At 35.8% G+C, this 17,020-nt stretch overlaps 1 protein-coding gene across 4 annotated transcripts in view; it reads right to left on the bottom strand.

Annotated features, from left to right (window-relative positions):
* LOC141906794 (uncharacterized) overlaps window positions 1-12,796 on the bottom strand; it is a 34,234-nt gene extending 21,438 nt beyond the window's left edge. For 3 of the 4 annotated variants that reach the window (XM_074796165.1, XM_074796166.1, XM_074796167.1), the window contains exons 1-21: window positions 12,564-12,796; window positions 10,785-10,916; window positions 8,879-9,166; window positions 7,873-8,208; window positions 6,770-7,108; window positions 6,139-6,408; window positions 5,369-5,464; window positions 4,113-4,187; window positions 3,991-4,032; window positions 2,530-2,574; window positions 2,318-2,392; window positions 1,964-2,011; window positions 1,663-1,692; window positions 1,532-1,582; window positions 1,384-1,446; window positions 993-1,076; window positions 673-720; window positions 552-590; window positions 375-392; window positions 250-297; window positions 107-160 (exon numbers count right to left, since the gene is read on the bottom strand). In XM_074796165.1, coding sequence (XP_074652266.1) covers window positions 107-160; window positions 250-297; window positions 375-392; window positions 552-590; window positions 673-720; window positions 993-1,076; window positions 1,384-1,446; window positions 1,532-1,582; window positions 1,663-1,692; window positions 1,964-2,011; window positions 2,318-2,392; window positions 2,530-2,574; window positions 3,991-4,032; window positions 4,113-4,187; window positions 5,369-5,464; window positions 6,139-6,408; window positions 6,770-7,108; window positions 7,873-8,208; window positions 8,879-9,166; window positions 10,785-10,899 — 2,164 coding nt within the window. In that variant the 5' untranslated portion in view covers window positions 10,900-10,916; window positions 12,564-12,796. Of the gene's footprint in view, window positions 1-106; window positions 161-249; window positions 298-374; window positions 393-551; window positions 591-672; window positions 721-992; window positions 1,077-1,383; window positions 1,447-1,531; window positions 1,583-1,662; window positions 1,693-1,963; window positions 2,012-2,317; window positions 2,393-2,529; window positions 2,575-3,990; window positions 4,033-4,112; window positions 4,188-5,368; window positions 5,465-6,138; window positions 6,409-6,769; window positions 7,109-7,872; window positions 8,209-8,878; window positions 9,167-10,784; window positions 10,917-12,563 lie in introns of those variants that run through there. The other variant, XM_074796168.1, reaches the window with a different exon arrangement.
* Window positions 12,797-17,020: the final 4,224 nt, after the last annotated feature.

The raw sequence follows: 17,020 nt of genomic DNA, 5'->3' as shown, positions 1-17,020 counted from the left end.
ATAAATTTGTATCTACACTTTTTTCGTACCGGTAAATAGTTTAATATTGACAACATCTGAGTAAATTATGGATAAATTATGATTATTAGTTTAATGTACAACAAACCTTTCTTTGTTTTATCAGTTACTTTCTGGTTTTCTATTTGTGTGACGAGGTTTCCTGTAATTAGACAAAATATGTTTAATTTGTAATCAGTTTATAGTTGTAAGCCCCTTCCTGATAGATTCCTAGATTAACTGAACACTCACCATTCTGTTGTTTAACTTCTTTATTAAGTGTTTCTTTCACAAACATTTCTATAAATAGATACAGCGATATTTCAGTTAACACACTTAGCACCAGTTTAAACATCATAGTGAATATTATAACTTACCAGCAATTTCAACAGTAGCTGAAATACAAGGTAAAAGTATTTACAGAACGTACATAAACTTCAGAGACCTGACTTGTACATGTACAGTAGATTATAAAGCACATGTACAAGTACAGTAGATTAGAGCGCGCGTGAATTTATACGCTCAGTTGAGGATAAATGAGAATTAAAACCTACGTTTAATGTTGAATATTCCTCGTTCACATAATTCAGCATCTACAGTAAAAATAAACCAATTATTCAATGATTCCACAACAAACTCCACAGTATTTTTACTGAAATGATTTATGGAACCTACCGGACATTTTAGCAAAGAAATCAACAATAAATTCAACTGCTGAAGCAACTGAAAATATAGAAATTCATTATAACCATTTACTGGGGATTTGAAACCTACGAAAAAAAGCTCAGTGTGATTCACAGGCGCTCGTTTTATTTTGCAAATCGATAAATACAGATAAATCCTAAACACTAGCGACACAGTAAATCACTACTTTTTCCAAAAAGTAAGCCATTTTCGCCAGTAAGTTCTTTAAACACTCTTAAGACTCCTGGTAACTCTGTGTAGTCAACTACATTTGAAAATTGAACTCAGACCGAATTCATAGTTTTACTGACCATCTCTGATGAACTCTTTCTCTTTGTCTGTCAGGGGTCTTTTCTCTTCATTCAATTGCGTCATAAAACTAACATGAACATCACCTGAAACACGGAGAAAATAGATTTGAAATTAGTTTAATTGAAAATCTGTTTCATGCTGTATCATTACCCCTAGTTTATATCACATCTTATTTCTTAAATAACAATTGTAAATTTGATAATTTTGTTGTAACTTGAGTATTTCTGAAGCTCTAGTCTGATATGTTTAAGATGAAATTTTAAACTGGTCGCTTTTATAAGGTTTATTCATTATTGCCAAAAGGCTGCTATGCGGCCATGTTAAATAGAATTCGTCACATTTCTATCTGCGAAGCTGAATATGTCATTTGAACAGTAGATAATCATGTACCTTCATCTCTATTGTAAACTGCATCAGCGTCATCTATTGACCTCTTCTTGTTCAGTAATGTATCTGTAATACATTTACAAAATGAGTTGACAGTAGAATAATAATCAATAAACTCATACACCAATAACTGTATACAATCAACTCTTACCGATCTCATTTGATAGTTTCATTTTTAAATCGTTTATTCTCGCGTATTTTCCTGTCAATAGATAATTATAAACACATTTGAATCCAAGATTCGAGTTGAAGAGGAAATACTGAGTCATTTCGTAAACTTACTTAGAATTTCTTTCACCAAATCTAACATACCTGAAAATACATAGACATTGATCAAACTCTACTTAAACTTAAACACATGTGCATGTAAACAAACCATATGCGCAGGTAAACTCACATGCACATGTTCACATGTAAGTATCATTCACATGTACATGCATGCATTACTCATGCATGTAAAACAAATAATAACATGAACATGTGAATATAACTCACATGTGCATGTCAACTGAATTCATATGTGCATATTCACATAAAGCACATGTGATGTACATAGCTTTAACTATAGGTAACAATTACTTACTTTCATCATGTGATAACTGTTGGAACAGGAATTCTCTGATAGCTATTGCTGAAATGAAATATAGAAAGCATTGTTTTCAATAATAAAAAAAACCTGTGCATCAAACAGTTTGAATTACTGTTGGGTGAAGATAGGAGGCCCGGGGAAGTGTTATATTCCGGTACAGTATTGTATGCAGGACCCGGTTTTATAGACTGGTATTATCTTTAACCCGGGGGCTAACTTAATTGAAAATTAATTAAATTGACCCCGGGTTTAAAGTTAATACCAGTCTATAAACCCGGCCCCGGGTTGCAACAAACCAATCAGCCGGTTTGGCTCTTACCCTGGCAACTGAGTCATCACTCCTCTTACCTTGTTTATCCTTATCCCTCGTTAACTCCCAATCATTCTCAGTTCCATAAACATCGACAATTATTCTAACAGTTTCTAGAAAGAAAAATTGACAATGAATTAATTGTTCAAATGAATTCATCGACGTTACGAACAAGTAGTTGATTTATAACTGAATTATCTGAGTTTATATTGTTTTATTGAAATGAAATTACAATAAACATCAAATATACCTGGACTGAATGACCTTTCAATGACCTCAAAGTCTCCAGTTTTAACTGTTAAACAAACAACACAAATATTAGCTACAGATATACATGAAAAAAGCGACATCTAAAAACGTTTCAATGACCTCAGTCTCCAGTTTCAACAGTTTCAAGACGACAAACGTCTCTCGCGTATAGTTGATTTTCAAAGGGAAACCTCTATTGCCGCAGAACAGCTGCGGATCCAGGATTTCAGGGAGGGGTGCACAAATAAGTGGGCGTTCTCCCACGGAAAACGTTTCAAAATTAGATGCATGGTGACGCGTAAAATTTTTCTCCTCCAAACTTATTTGGTTAAGCGTGAGCCAAAAGACTGTAGCCCTGAGATGACACTTGATATTCATAGAAAAATCTAAAAGTTTCTTGGTCCAAATTATTTTCCACTGTATCTAGTGAGTTAATCTAGGAGGCCATTATTACAAATGTGCTTCAAAGATAGAAATAATTGTGAGTTAATTGCATTAAACATCTACCAAAAACAAACAATAAAACATAACATGCTGGTTCCACATATGAGTCGGTACATTGTGCAAAAAGTGCTGATTTTTTTTCAAGCAGGGGCGGATCCCTAGCTGTCAGAAAGGAAAAGAGGGTTTCACCTCACATGTGAAGGGCACTTTTTATTTGTGTTTGGTGGCCAGCATGCGCCGCATTCACGAAGCGAAAATAAATAATTGTTACATAGTCATTCACAGTTAAATGATTTAGCTACACTTTTTTATGAAATTTTAGTATATATCTGATCATGATCAGTACAGGGCACGAGAAGCCTATATTTTGGGCACTTGGTAAAAAAGGAGAGGGTCGTTTTAACCGCCCTGCCAAGTAACAATAGCCGCCAGTCTTGATTCCAATTATCACATTTTCACAACTGCTGATACATCTAGGGTAGATACATGTATAAACCAAACATCAAGAAAAATAGATTAAAGAATCTATTAAAATTTCTCTAGAAAACCTCAAAAAAGTACTGATTTTTGAAAACGAAAATCGAAAATTAGTCATCTTGATTTCGATCAAGCCAATGTCTTTTTACGGAGCATGTTGTTTTGTCCACTCAGACCTCGATACAAATGAGCCAAATGTCTTTGAAATTTCCCATAGACTTCGAAAATGTGCATGAAATGCTGATTTCTTTTAAGAACAATGGTCGCTAGGCATGCGCCAGAAAGACTGCAGATGTGTGTCTAGGGTTAATACAGATATAAACGAAATATCAACACAATTGATCAAAGAATTCTCAAGAAATCTTCAAGAAATTACGTTGTTAACCATAAACTTAAATTGATAATTACAGTTTTGATAATGAAGCAAAATCAGTTGTATATCATTCAGATGATTAGTGGATAATTTCTGAAACTATGAACTGTATTCATGCAAGATATTCTACATGTTATAGAAATAAAGGGTTAATAATTCTATGAATACCCGGCTGCAGTTGGTCACGTGTTTTCACCCAATACTCATGATCTACAAAGAGAAAACAACACCTAAAATTATCAAACCGATATCTGAGAATATGTGCAGTAAATCATGTGAGAGAATCTTACCTTTTTCATACCAGGTTTCACTTGTCCAACGCAACAATTCAATCACATCTTTAGATTTCGGACACAAACGCGGTACTGTAAATTAGAAAACAGAAATACTGTTTATTTACACGATGCACGTTCACCTGACAAATCAACCCAATAAAGAAACAGTGTGATTTGGATATTGTTGGAGCCACCCACTAAAGATAGTCATGGATACTAATGCTATGAGATAATTGAACCAATGATACCGCGTAACTTTCTTGAGTTTAAACCGGTACTATTTCGGAATCACGGATTTACAGAATTTCTTCTAGTTCGCAATAAATGGTAACTGGGACAAGGAACCGGGCGCAAGTTTTCATTACCGATACCCGGTAGGCATATGTGATAATTCATTACTATCGTCACACAACAACTTAACGATACTTCCCAACGAGAAAATGCAGAACCTACGTAGGCAAGTAATCTTAACCTATCAACGTTGATTTGTGACCCCGCAGTGACTTGTATCGAGCCTGTACCCAAGACACTGCATCTACGAGTAATTCATTCGCCATTAGATAATTCAATTAATGCTGCATTGTGCAATAGATATAAAAACGATGTTTTATTTAGGCCGCACTGATTCAGATCTGAAAGTGATCGATGTCAGACGAAAATAAATAAACATTATGCATATTCTGGCTTTAGATTTTTAATGCGTCTCGTGCACCTAAATTCTGGTCTGAATAATGCGCGTATTGTGTCTAGAAAATTGATTGAAAGTTGAATGATGCTAAACATTATAAAATGGATACTTTTTCAAACACCGCTATTTGTGAAGAGAACGATGTTACTTAGTAGCTTCTCCTGGAGGCTAAGAAAACCTATGGCGGCGGTTTCTATCAAAATGATTTTTATGGAACCGGTGAATGTTTGGTCGTAGCACATTTCACGTTTGCAGCCATCTGAAACTACGACCCAACCCGCGCTGAATCCCAGAAATGATAACATTCCGTTCTTCTAAGTTCCAAACATTCTTGAATTCAATTGCATGAATAAAATTTGAACAGATAATTGAGAATGAACTGTATCTGGCCACCTTGGGACCCCTGAATTCTTCCAGCTACTTTTGGATTTCTAGCATTCTGTATACGAGATATTATAGAACTTACAATTTCCACATCTATACAGTTCATCATTAGGTTTTCTACCCCTAATACAGTATTTTATTTCTGCAGTTTGTTTATTATTGTTTTTCAGATTTACTTATGGTTTTAGGTAAAACTTACAGCAGCCACGACGCCACATTATAACAAGTATTATCAGAATCAGTAATATCAGTATACCGATTACAGCACCAGCCACTATTCCTCCATTTCCTGCATCTGAAACGGAAATTCAAACTAATCGGTGATGCGATTGAATTGAATTATATAAAGCTAGAAATAGTTCCATTGTAACTATTGATAAAAGTAACAGCAATTTAATTGAATAATTAACTAGGTCAAACAAAAATTAATTGTTCCTTAATTTCAAAGCTCAAATAGTCTCTGAATAAAGTAAATAAGTTGTTTTTAAAATGGGAGAAAATTAATTGTTCCTTGATTGGGTCAAACAGCCTCAAGATAGAAAGTTAAAGATGCTAAATCATTGTGTAATATTTGAATGTGATGAATTCACAGATAATAATAGAAAACGCTCAATTCTGACGACACAGAGAATTACGTCATCGCGCACGGATTTAAAATCTGATGACGTCACGAGACTCCTCCGCTGTGCTGACTAATCTAAATGATTTACACTTTAGGTAAAATACAAAAATTATTTTTTTGTAATATGTATGTATGTGACGCTTTAAATGAATGACGACTTACACCTAGTAAAATGAGACCCAATAATAATGACAAATGACTTAGTAAATTGAGACTTTGAAATATATTAATAGGTTTTGTGACAATTAAGTCATGATGGCCTCGAGTTTTATCATGTTTCATGGAATTGAATCTTTTGAATCTTCAAATTCATGTAAAATTCAACCAGTCGTGACCCGGAATCTTACCTGGTTCATCAGTTGGACCGGCGTGATGATAACCAGCGACATCAATGACCCTTTCATTAATACCATCAGCCAAACACCGCCCTCTATAGTCAGTTGTGGTACTGTTTACGATAGGTATCGTTATATTCCACTGAGAGTTTGATAGTTTTTGAACGACAGCTGGAGGGTCACATGTAACTTGTTGAGTCAATGGGTTACTATTAACTGTTACAATATACGCTGCATTTGTTTCATTTTCACTGGATTTCTTGTAAACTGGTGCAGCAAAATCTGATTGAAAAACAAACAAAACATTAGTAAAAGTAATATCTGACCTAGCACAGTTCTTAAGCCCTGTCATAGTAGACCCATCTTCTCTCAGCAGGGATTCGAACCTGATGACATCATGAGACTCTGCCACGTTCCTCCCTCGGCAGGGATTCGAACCTGATGACATCGTGAGACTCTGCCACGTTCCTCCCTCGGCAGGGATTCGAACCTGATGACATCGCGAGACTCTGCCATGTTCCTGCTTAGCATGGTTACATTGTGACATGCTATATGTGTGGATAGGTCTGTACTACCACTGGGGTCTGTATTGTTGCAGGGAAAATTATTTATTTCTCGAATTCGAAAAAAAACTGTTACTTACAATGAACAATGATTGGATTAAATTGCTGAGGTTCAGGAAACGTAAGGTTCTCCTTTACAGCACATCGAATTGACGTTCCATTGTGCAGTTTGAAATCAGCATTGAACTTGTACGTCGTGTCAAAACCTTTTAAACCCATTTTGAGAGGTACTTTACGAGGTTGTGGATCAGGAGGAATTGGCTCCCATCGTTCAGAACCTCTTCTCTTCTGTTGGTATATCACTGTAGGATCGGGCCTTCCTATCACTGTTCTACAAGTATATTCTACAACTTCTCCTTCATTTCTAATGTCAGGTTCTCCGGTGAAAGTATCTGGTGTTTCAATTTCATCGGGAAAATCTGAAAGATAAAGATGCAAATATATTTTTGGATGATATCATGTTTATCCACTTCAATTTCACTGATCGGTGCAAAATCGAAGAAACGTCCGTCCATAAAACATGGTAAAATATCACTTGCGCTCCGAGGAATGTGTGTTTATCAAGGGCGTCGAAATTAGAATCGACGGAAATGTAACGGTGTAACTCCCGACATAATTATATTGTAATATAGTTTATTTTTTTTTGCAACAATACATATCAACGATAGGTGGCGTATCTATCGCACTCATGAAAAGAATCCTTTGTTACTTCTGGTGAGTTGTGCGTGATCCTATTGTCCCGGTTCAAGAAGCTTTGTCCCATATTACAAATTAAAAAAACCCTGATATAGCCATAAGAATACCCGAAGACGACAAACTTTTTATGTCAACATTTTAACCAATTTCGCTGCAATTTTTCCATGTGGGCTCAAAATCTTAAGCCTAATCATTGAAGGTGAAATCGTTTTCTAGTAGGTTCGATTTCAAAAGCAAATACATGCACAATCATATTCTAGTCCTTTTAATGTTATTATTAACAATTCGCTTCGGTACTCGTAATACCTTCGTGGAACCAAATATTAAAACGAAAGAATTTCATCGGCATGATCACCAGTCGTTATGAAATAGTAACTCTTAAATCTCCAACTATGGGCAGTTACCAATAAAATAAACGATGTAACATGCATTATTGTCACTCTGATATCGTATGAAAATTCTCTAATGAAAATATTCTCCAACTTACACGTAACGTTCATTGGAGTTTGATGTAGTATTTGTTCTTGAAGTGTTAGTTTCGGTAGCTCTATCCCATTATACTTCCATAACCGACATTGAATCAATATTGCGTACAGCATTAAATTAAACCGCATCTGATTCCTGTTGATAACTCCATCTTTCACCGGAGTATTCACGCCTTGATCGGGGATCTGATCAATATCCGTTGATCCTTCAGTAAATCCATCAGCATACCATTTAACCGCCATGTTTGGATTACCGATCTTACTAGTGGCTTCACAAGTACAAACCAGTGATGGTTTGAATTCATGCAGTTTACACGGGTTTTCATTTATCTTTATACCTATAATAAACATTATTTACACAAAAACATAACATGTGCACAGGAAACTTTTATTTTCTTCTATTTTCCCAGCATTATTTGATAAGTGCTGAATAGAAGGACATGCCACCGACTTGTGTTTACGGTGAAAAAGAGCGTCCAAATTTGACACAAGAAAAAAGAACATTTTCATAAGCCGATAACAATAAACAGTACTTAATGTATGAAGGCTACTGGTTTAGTAACAATGAACAGTAAATGTATAACAGTCACCCAAGTCCAGTAGCAAAGATCTGTCAATCAGTTCAGAAAAGACGATAAGTTCTTGTAGAGTCAACGCTTAAATTTGCCTGATACATGACTATGAGTTCAACGAAAAAATTTGAAAAATGACTCTTTTTCCTTGTATTTAAAAACATTCCGGACCAGTAAGATAAGGTATCCTTAGACAATATGTCATTCGTATTTTTCTGATATTCTAGAATACAGCGGAATATAGCTTGGATCCCGCATCCCTGTTTTCGCCATTTTCTGAACTTTCTTGTGGAAATTATAATGGCTAATCTGTAGCCTATTTGCGTTCTCCAATATCTAAAGTAGGTTCAGTTGCATTTTGAAGAAAAATGAATTATCACGAGACAAGTTGACTATTAATTTCGAATTCATGAGTTCGATTTCCCGCCATACTCACTGATTACATCTGATTCGTAGATTTGACTTCCTTTAATTCCGGCTGAATTAGTGGCCACACATTTATACATTTTACCAGACTCCAATTTAAAAACCCAAGCTGGTGCTGATGCTGTAGGTAATGGAGTCCAGGTCCCTGCCCCACTGTTCACTTGTAGCTGAAAGTGTACACCAGTCGCCGCAGTGTTGCTCTGTTTACAGGTAATACTAACAGTTTTACCTTCCTGCGACAGTAACATATTTGTACCTGGTAATACATTCACACTGTCCAGTACAACTCCATCAGGTGCTGAAATATCAAATACACAATATACGTAATATTCTTGTACCCGGTAATACATTCACACTGTCCAGTACAACTCCATCAGGTGCTGAAATATCAAATACACAATATACGTAATATTCTTGTACCCGGTAATACATTGACACTGTTCAGTACAACTCCATCAGGTGCTGAAATATCAAATACACAATATACGTAATATTCTTGTACCCGGTAATACATTCACACTGTCCAGTACAACTCCATCAGGTGCTGAAATATCAAATACACAATATACGTAACATTCTTGTACCCGGTAATACATTCACACTGTTCAGTACAACTCCATCAGGTGCTGAAATATCAAATACACAATATACGTAATATTCTTGTACCCGGTAATACATTCACACTGTCCAGTACAACTCCATCAGGTGCTGAAATATCAAATACACAATATACGTAATATTCTTGTGCCCGGTAATACATTCACACTGTCCAGTACAACATCATCAGGTGCTGAAATATCAAATACACAATATACGTAATATTCTTGTACCCGGTAATACATTCACACTGTCCAGTATAACTCCATCAGGTGCTGAAATGAATGGCATTACAGCTTTCTATAGTCAGAGCCATAGTTCAAAATTGACCAATTAACATCTCAATTTCATTCACCTTAAACCGACTTCAGAGCAACTAGAGCCCCTTGTTTAAGCAAATTGTCACCGTTTGAAGAGGTTCGACAAGAAATAAACAATAATCTGATTTGATGTTTTTAAGATCTAATATTCACACGCATTATCTATGATTTTGAGACACAGGCTGTGATGTATTCTGTGATTGTTAGATTACCCTGTGGTTTACCTCCTCGTTTTACTTTCGGGTTTTGTGTTTAATTTACCTCAACAAGTATGATTACCCCTAGTTTGCCGTTTGCTATTGCCTAACTCTTTCTACTATTGTTTCCTTGTCTATGTTTTTAATCTTTATTAACTTCAATCACTCACTCAGTTCCTTTGTTACATTCCTGTGTAAATATCTTGTTAAATCTATCTCGTGTACTGATAGATTGGGTCATAAGTTTTAGCCGAAACGTTGCTCGAGATATATTCTCGTCTTTTTCTAAATTTCAATTCATTTCGCTGATTTTATTGTGGGATTTCTCTTAATCTGTAGTTCAAGTTTAAGTTCAATCGTTGCACCCGAACGCGGGTCTACTTTCTACACTTCTAGTAGAAATTCTAAAAGTTTTACGCGAACGTGGTTAAATAAGGAGTGGACCCTTCTTTTTCAACTACGGTTTCTACAACCCAGGTTTTGCGGAAAACTCAGCATTGAAGGCGTGTTGCGAGTGTAGTGGAGACGCATAACCCGGATATAAGAATCAAGTGCAGATGGAGTTTTAGAAGATAAAATACAATTATTGAATAGTTAAAATGTTTAAGGTAAAATATAAAACACTTGAGAGATTGTGGGTTTTCATTCGAGGTAAATGTATCAGTTCAAGTGGACTATTCAGCTACTATCATTTTGTCCCAGATATTTCAAATACAAGTTTCCAAAGTCTGGTGATAAGTTTTATCTTATGTAATACATTTTCCATATATACTCTATGATATGTTCTTTCACGTTGTCTTACCTGTATTTCTCTTGACTCTAAACGCTTGTGGGCTGTTGTTGTACGCCATGAGATTCAACAGTATAATCACGTAGATCACTAAACACTTCTGCGGATTCCTCCATAGATTCCTCATCTTGATTCATTCATTACCTGGATATAAAGACACAAACTTCAGATCATCGTCACCTACAGAAAACAGTTAAACACATCTTACAACGACGCTCTTCCACAGGGAACCTCTTGTCGACAAGCATTTTTATGAAATTCTATAGACGAGGTGTTCAATTGTTAAGATGTAAATATCTCTACCGGTATGCAAAAAGAATAGGAAATTAATGGTGTTCAAAAATTAAAAGTGTTCAATGTTTTACCGCAGACAGATATACATCAAGTCTGGAAGACTAGTAGGTCAGGGTCCGATTCACAAAAAAGTGAAGAAAACTTGATGAGGTGAGGACTTAAGTTTTTAATGAGGACAGTAATTCAAACTCATAATGGATTTCAAGTATAACCGTCTGGAGTAAACCAAACTCTGGTGTGTAGTGAGTCTAGGAAAAAGTGAGTTTTTCCTTAATGAAAAAAAAACGGTATATCAGAAAAGTGAAACTATTCTATCTAACTAAACCATTCTAAGTGAACCCATTCTGATATGCACTTAAAAGTCTAACAAACGTATACATGATCGATTTTTAAATTCACATGTTCAAGAAAATATCTGAAAATTTGAAAGTATCGTCTTGCGCGTTATAGCTTATTCGAATTCAGAATTGGTTCCTATTTGTTACCGGGAGATAATCGATCGAACGCTCATACAGAAGTGAAAGACTGTGCCCCGCCTGTAACGTAGTCAGAGGGGAGATGAGCTGCATTTCATTAATGTTATATGATATGCGTGATAATTCCATCCATTTAAGTATGTCCAGAAACTCTGAAATATTAACGAATCCTAACCCACAAATAGCTCAATTTATCGAGTTAGGTTTAAGTTTATAAAAATCCCACCAGTAAATTGTGTATATGTATATACGTGTGGTACATTTTGCTGTACATAATTCAATCTCTGTACTTGCTTTGTCTGTAAATTGTTTTACTGAAAAATTGGATCTTTACTTTGTTATAGAATTATTTTCCCATTTGTTTTGTCTGTATGTATATATGTATACAATTCTGTTTATGTTTCGTAAATTTTTATATTTCATATTTTGTATTCAATCTTGCCTCCATGTACCATTCTTATGGTTGGAGTGAAATAAATATCTTATCTTGGTATAATTGATTCGATTCTGAAAGGATCTTCAGTCTTGGCAGAGCCGGCAAGCGACTGATTAGGGGTTTGTGATATGATGGCCGAATTAATTCTAGGAATAAGATCGTATTTCTTTAACTACCTAGGAATCGAAATTCCGTTTCGTTTTAGTAGTTATTATTTTAGAATCGTCGCGGAAGTTGAGAACTACGAAGACGAAACGTCAATTCGATTCCTAGGAGACGAATGAGTTAACGAACTATTCCTAGTATTAATTCGACCAGCATTTCAATTTCATTTGTATTTTTGGTAACGTCCAAGTGATGGATAGTCACTGCATACAAGACATGTGTACATCAAAACCAGGAGTCTCGCTCAGGGTCCAATATTACAAAACAGAGTAAAAATAACTTGAATCTCTCAAGTTCAGCTGCTATGATTGGTTACTTCAAGTTTGTAATGAGGACAACAATTCATATTTAACTGTCTAAAGCTTAAAACTTTTCATGAAACGAAACCCAGATGTGAAAAGAGGAGGAAATGATTTTTACCTTAATGAAATAAAAACAAAGTGAAACTACTCTAAATATCCATAAACAAAGCAACTAATCCTCGATTCTGATGCATTTAAAAAGTCAAAAAATCTGATCGATCAATTGTTAACTTCACATAAGATGTTCTATCAGCCCGAAGAAAATATGTGGAAAAATGGAAGTATCCTATAAAATACAATCCTTAGAGGGTGAATAATAGAACTATGAAAATGTATTGAGTCAACGATAAACGCTGTGCATGAATAGAATATGAGTCAATATAAATGATAACACCTGGTAAAACACATCGGTCGGTTCATCTACATATCATTGGTTGGTAAATATCGAGGCACGAAGTGATTGGTTGGTAAATATCGAGGCACGAAATGATCTGTGAACCGTCTGATTAAATGAAAAAATGTGTAACTGCAAACCAGAGACTAAAACAAGGGTTTAAAGTGAGACAAAGTGAAAGTAACTGAAATGAACATATTGATAAAATGTTAAGATCATTAGAATGTGCTTGATCTAATAATGGATGAATAGAATATGAGTCGATATAAATGATAACACCTCTAGTCAAACCTGTCTCCAAGAAAGTCATTTGGCAATAGAGCTTTGAAGTTCACTGTCCCAACAATGTGGAATGTTTGACCGTCCAGTATTCCGGAATCCTCATCCGTCGATACTTCTGAATGAAATCTTAAAACACATCTATTTTAGGAAAGCTTTTACCATCGTGTAATGTATCTTGTTTGACCGAAGTAGTAAAAGAGGAAAAAAGAAAAGAAATCATCAAGAAAAGAATAAGACTGACGGATTTTATACCATATTTTATATATTTTTAAGGGAATCAGGATTGGATCATTTTCTGGGGGCATCTAGAGTAAATCAAGTACAAAATGAATGACAAAGACTTTCTACTATATTTGTTACATTCCTTATCCATGTTGTGAAAATATTTTCTTGGCAAAAGAGATAAGGGGAGGCGGTTTCGGCCTTACTTGGATCCGCCCCTGAAGATGATTGACAAGTCAATTTGGCACTTAAAACTCCTCATAAGAGTCTACGAACTATAGGCCATTGGAAGCTGAATATCATAAAATATATACTGCCCTGTAAACTGAAGCATTCTCCATGTGGATTTTGCTAAAAGTGGAATTTGAATGATTGTTGAAGTGGATTGATGTTTCTAATCTACAAATGCCGTGTATATCAAAAACTTAGGCTAGTGAATCATACCTAATTGTTTCTCCTAGTCGACCGGGTCATTTTTGTGAACTAGAATAAAATATGTAGTCAGTTCATTACTAAAACTGTCGGGTCTGTTATTTTTAGAAATGAATAATGTATGCATGCAGCTGATTCAACTTTTGAGCTCAGCAGATTATGAAAAATAATCAATTGTTTCTAGCCTTATGTTTTGCATATGTATAATCAGTAGTCGTTTGCTCAATGGCGCCCTCTAACGCCTATTGCGAGTATATTGAACAGTAGCGTAAGAATAAAGTTCAACATCATCTTTCACGGGTTCATCAGTATCTTTCTTCAAATGGCGCGCCTTTCCAGCTTCGGTATTTACGTAACTATGTCTATCTTTGCGCTTCTCGGCTCCGGTATTCGTGTAAGGAGTTGTGTGTTTGTCCTTCCCGGTTTCAGTACTCCTGTACGTATCCTCTTCTATCCCGGGTCCCATATCCATATAAGGAGTTGTGTCTTTGCCCTTCCCGGCTTCCATATCTATATATGAAGCTGTATCTTTACCCTTCGCGGCTGCCATATCCATGTACGGAGTTGTGTCTTTGTCGTTCCCGGCCTCGATATTCACGTACGGATCTGTAGTAACTTTCTGATCGCTGGTGTGCAGTTTGTCAGTCACAGTAACAGAATCTATGTCATCATACAACTCGTCATAGACGTCGAGTACCTGCGGTGTCGCAACCTCCACACGACCTTCACCCGGCAATAGCCTGCGTCTGAAACATGGGTAATTTAAGCGGTGAAGAGATTTTAGATTTCGGATATTTCGGTCATTATATTGAATTATTCCTGCTGATTTGAGATTGACTCAGCCAGTAATCGGCGCATAGGTAGATACAAATTTTACGAATGAAGACATCTTTTTGGAAAACGTCACTGATTTATCAAATTATTTCACGTTTTAATATGACGTCATTGGGGTATTATCTTAGATACGAAATCTGCCCGAGATTATTGAGTACATACCTGCAAATGACGATGACAACGATGATAACGATGACGAGGAGGAAACCGATAACTCCACAAGCGATGTAAATTATCATCATGGTCCAGTCAGGTTTGTGGTCCGGTCCAGTCTGTACACCGATTCGGTCAGAGAAAGAAAAAAAGGAAAACTCGAAGGATGTAGAATATACCGGATGACAATTCGCGGGTATAAACTAGAAACGAACAGAATGGAATCAAACCTCAACACAAGCTGCAAATATCAATCAATTAATCATTCAGTTTATATTACAGAATTCAATTCGCTTTTATATCCTAAATCAAGGTTCACAGTTCAGTGGGTTTAATTCGACTCTGTGTCTGGGATCCGGGGAACTTTATTTGACAAGTTTGTTGGATTATTACTTAAATTTATAATGACCTTGTTTTTCGAGGCCACATTTTCAGCAGTAAGCAGACGAACTCTGAATGAAAAGGACGAAATTTACAATTAAGATAAATCAGCAGAACAGAGGCCGGTTGCATAGTCATGGCTTAGACTTAAGACCAGTCTAATACCAACTTAGTTCTAAAGCCAATCTAATAACTTAAGAACAGTCATGAGATTTAAGACCACTTTTGGACTTAAGTCACGACTGTGCAACTTGGCTCAGAAGTGAAAAGGCAGGGCTCGTGGTAGCGATATCGAGGTCACATATTTTGCAATTGCCCGTACTGTTACCTTTTGTGGCAAAATGTGAAAATTGAGATGAATAATGATAGGTGAACTGTTAATCGGAAGCCAATGAGACGAGTGAGATATCAATTCAAAATTATTTCACAAAAAGCATCGACAACAAAGAAATGATTCACATATAGAATATGATTTATTTGTAGTGCGCTAAGTGAAATAGATACTGACCCTGATTTACTGATTTCAGTCGCCGGGATTTGATTCAAATCTGAAATGAGAAAAACAATTACCTGTAGAAAGTAACTTAGACTGTTTGTGGTTGGGTTAGTTTACTGACGCGTGCATTAAGGCCACGCAAAGAAATATGGTGTTCCTCATCGACCCCTTTTTGGTAAAGTGACAAGAACGGCCGATACTTACTATTTTTACCTCCCTTTTGAAATAAAAAGACATAAATAAAAAGCCTTATTCCCAATTCCAAAAGTGACGAGGGCAACAAATATTTACTTTTTAAATGAAGAAATTCAGGTTTTTAGATATCAAATATACAAAATTTAAAATCAACAACTCATCAAGCGACCTTGGAATTAGTATAGTTGACACAAGAAGATATGTTTGTGCGGAGATAGAAATGGATGAACAAATGACGGGTATATGAAAGAGGAAGCTACAACAAATTAAACTGTCGGCTATATATCCGTTAAACAGAAATATGAATTTCACGCTGAGTCGTATGGCCGTCAATTTGAGAATTATTTCTATAAATTCTAGAATGCATTAAAATGTACATGTCATACGCTACAATAAACGCACTTTTGATATGTAGCTGCTAAACTATAAATTCATGCAATCGACTGCGAAGTAATTTAAAAGTAACAGAGACGCTGTGTTTCAATATTAATTTGTTTTGATAGATTCGATGTTTATTTAGTAGCAGGATTCCAGACTGGGAAGGTTCACATTTTAAAACTGTTACTTACCAGTTCGATGAACTACGATTAGATCAAACTGAAGATAATCAAAATCTGTTTGGCCTTCCTTAAGAACGAGACATCTAAATGTTGTTCCATTGTGCAGTTTGAAATCTGCTTTGAATTCTAGTGAAGCAGAAGTAATATGTTTCACAGTTCTAGTTATACGAATCAGTTCGTCTGGAATTGTTTCCCATTGTTCTGAATCTCTTCTCTTCTTTTGGAATATAACTGTAGGATATTTAACACTAGTTCTACAAATATATTCAATCGATTGTCCATGTGTTTTAATATCGGGTTTTCCATCGGGAACAGGCTTCGGATAAATCACTGAAACGAATAAATAAATATGAATAGTCTATGAAACAGTAAAACGCACAAACTTCGAATAATCTATTTAGGTCCTTTTTCCACCACGTGACCCCTCCCCCCCCCCAGCAAAATCTCTAGTTCCGAATTTTTAGACTACATTTCCCATCACGTATCGTCCTACACAGTCGTTTGTTTACAGCTATACATAAATTAGCCAGTAATGAATTCAAACTGACGGCTTTAAATGATCAAAGTTTTCTTGGGGAATCCCCACAAAACGCTCCCCTCTTATACGGTACTCGCGAACTGCCCAC

Source organism: Tubulanus polymorphus, chromosome 6, assembly GCF_964204645.1.
Source record: "Tubulanus polymorphus chromosome 6, tnTubPoly1.2, whole genome shotgun sequence".
Classification (NCBI taxonomy): domain Eukaryota; kingdom Metazoa; phylum Nemertea; class Palaeonemertea; order Tubulaniformes; family Tubulanidae; genus Tubulanus; species Tubulanus polymorphus.
This window is presented reverse-complemented; position numbering and strand designations above follow the sequence as displayed.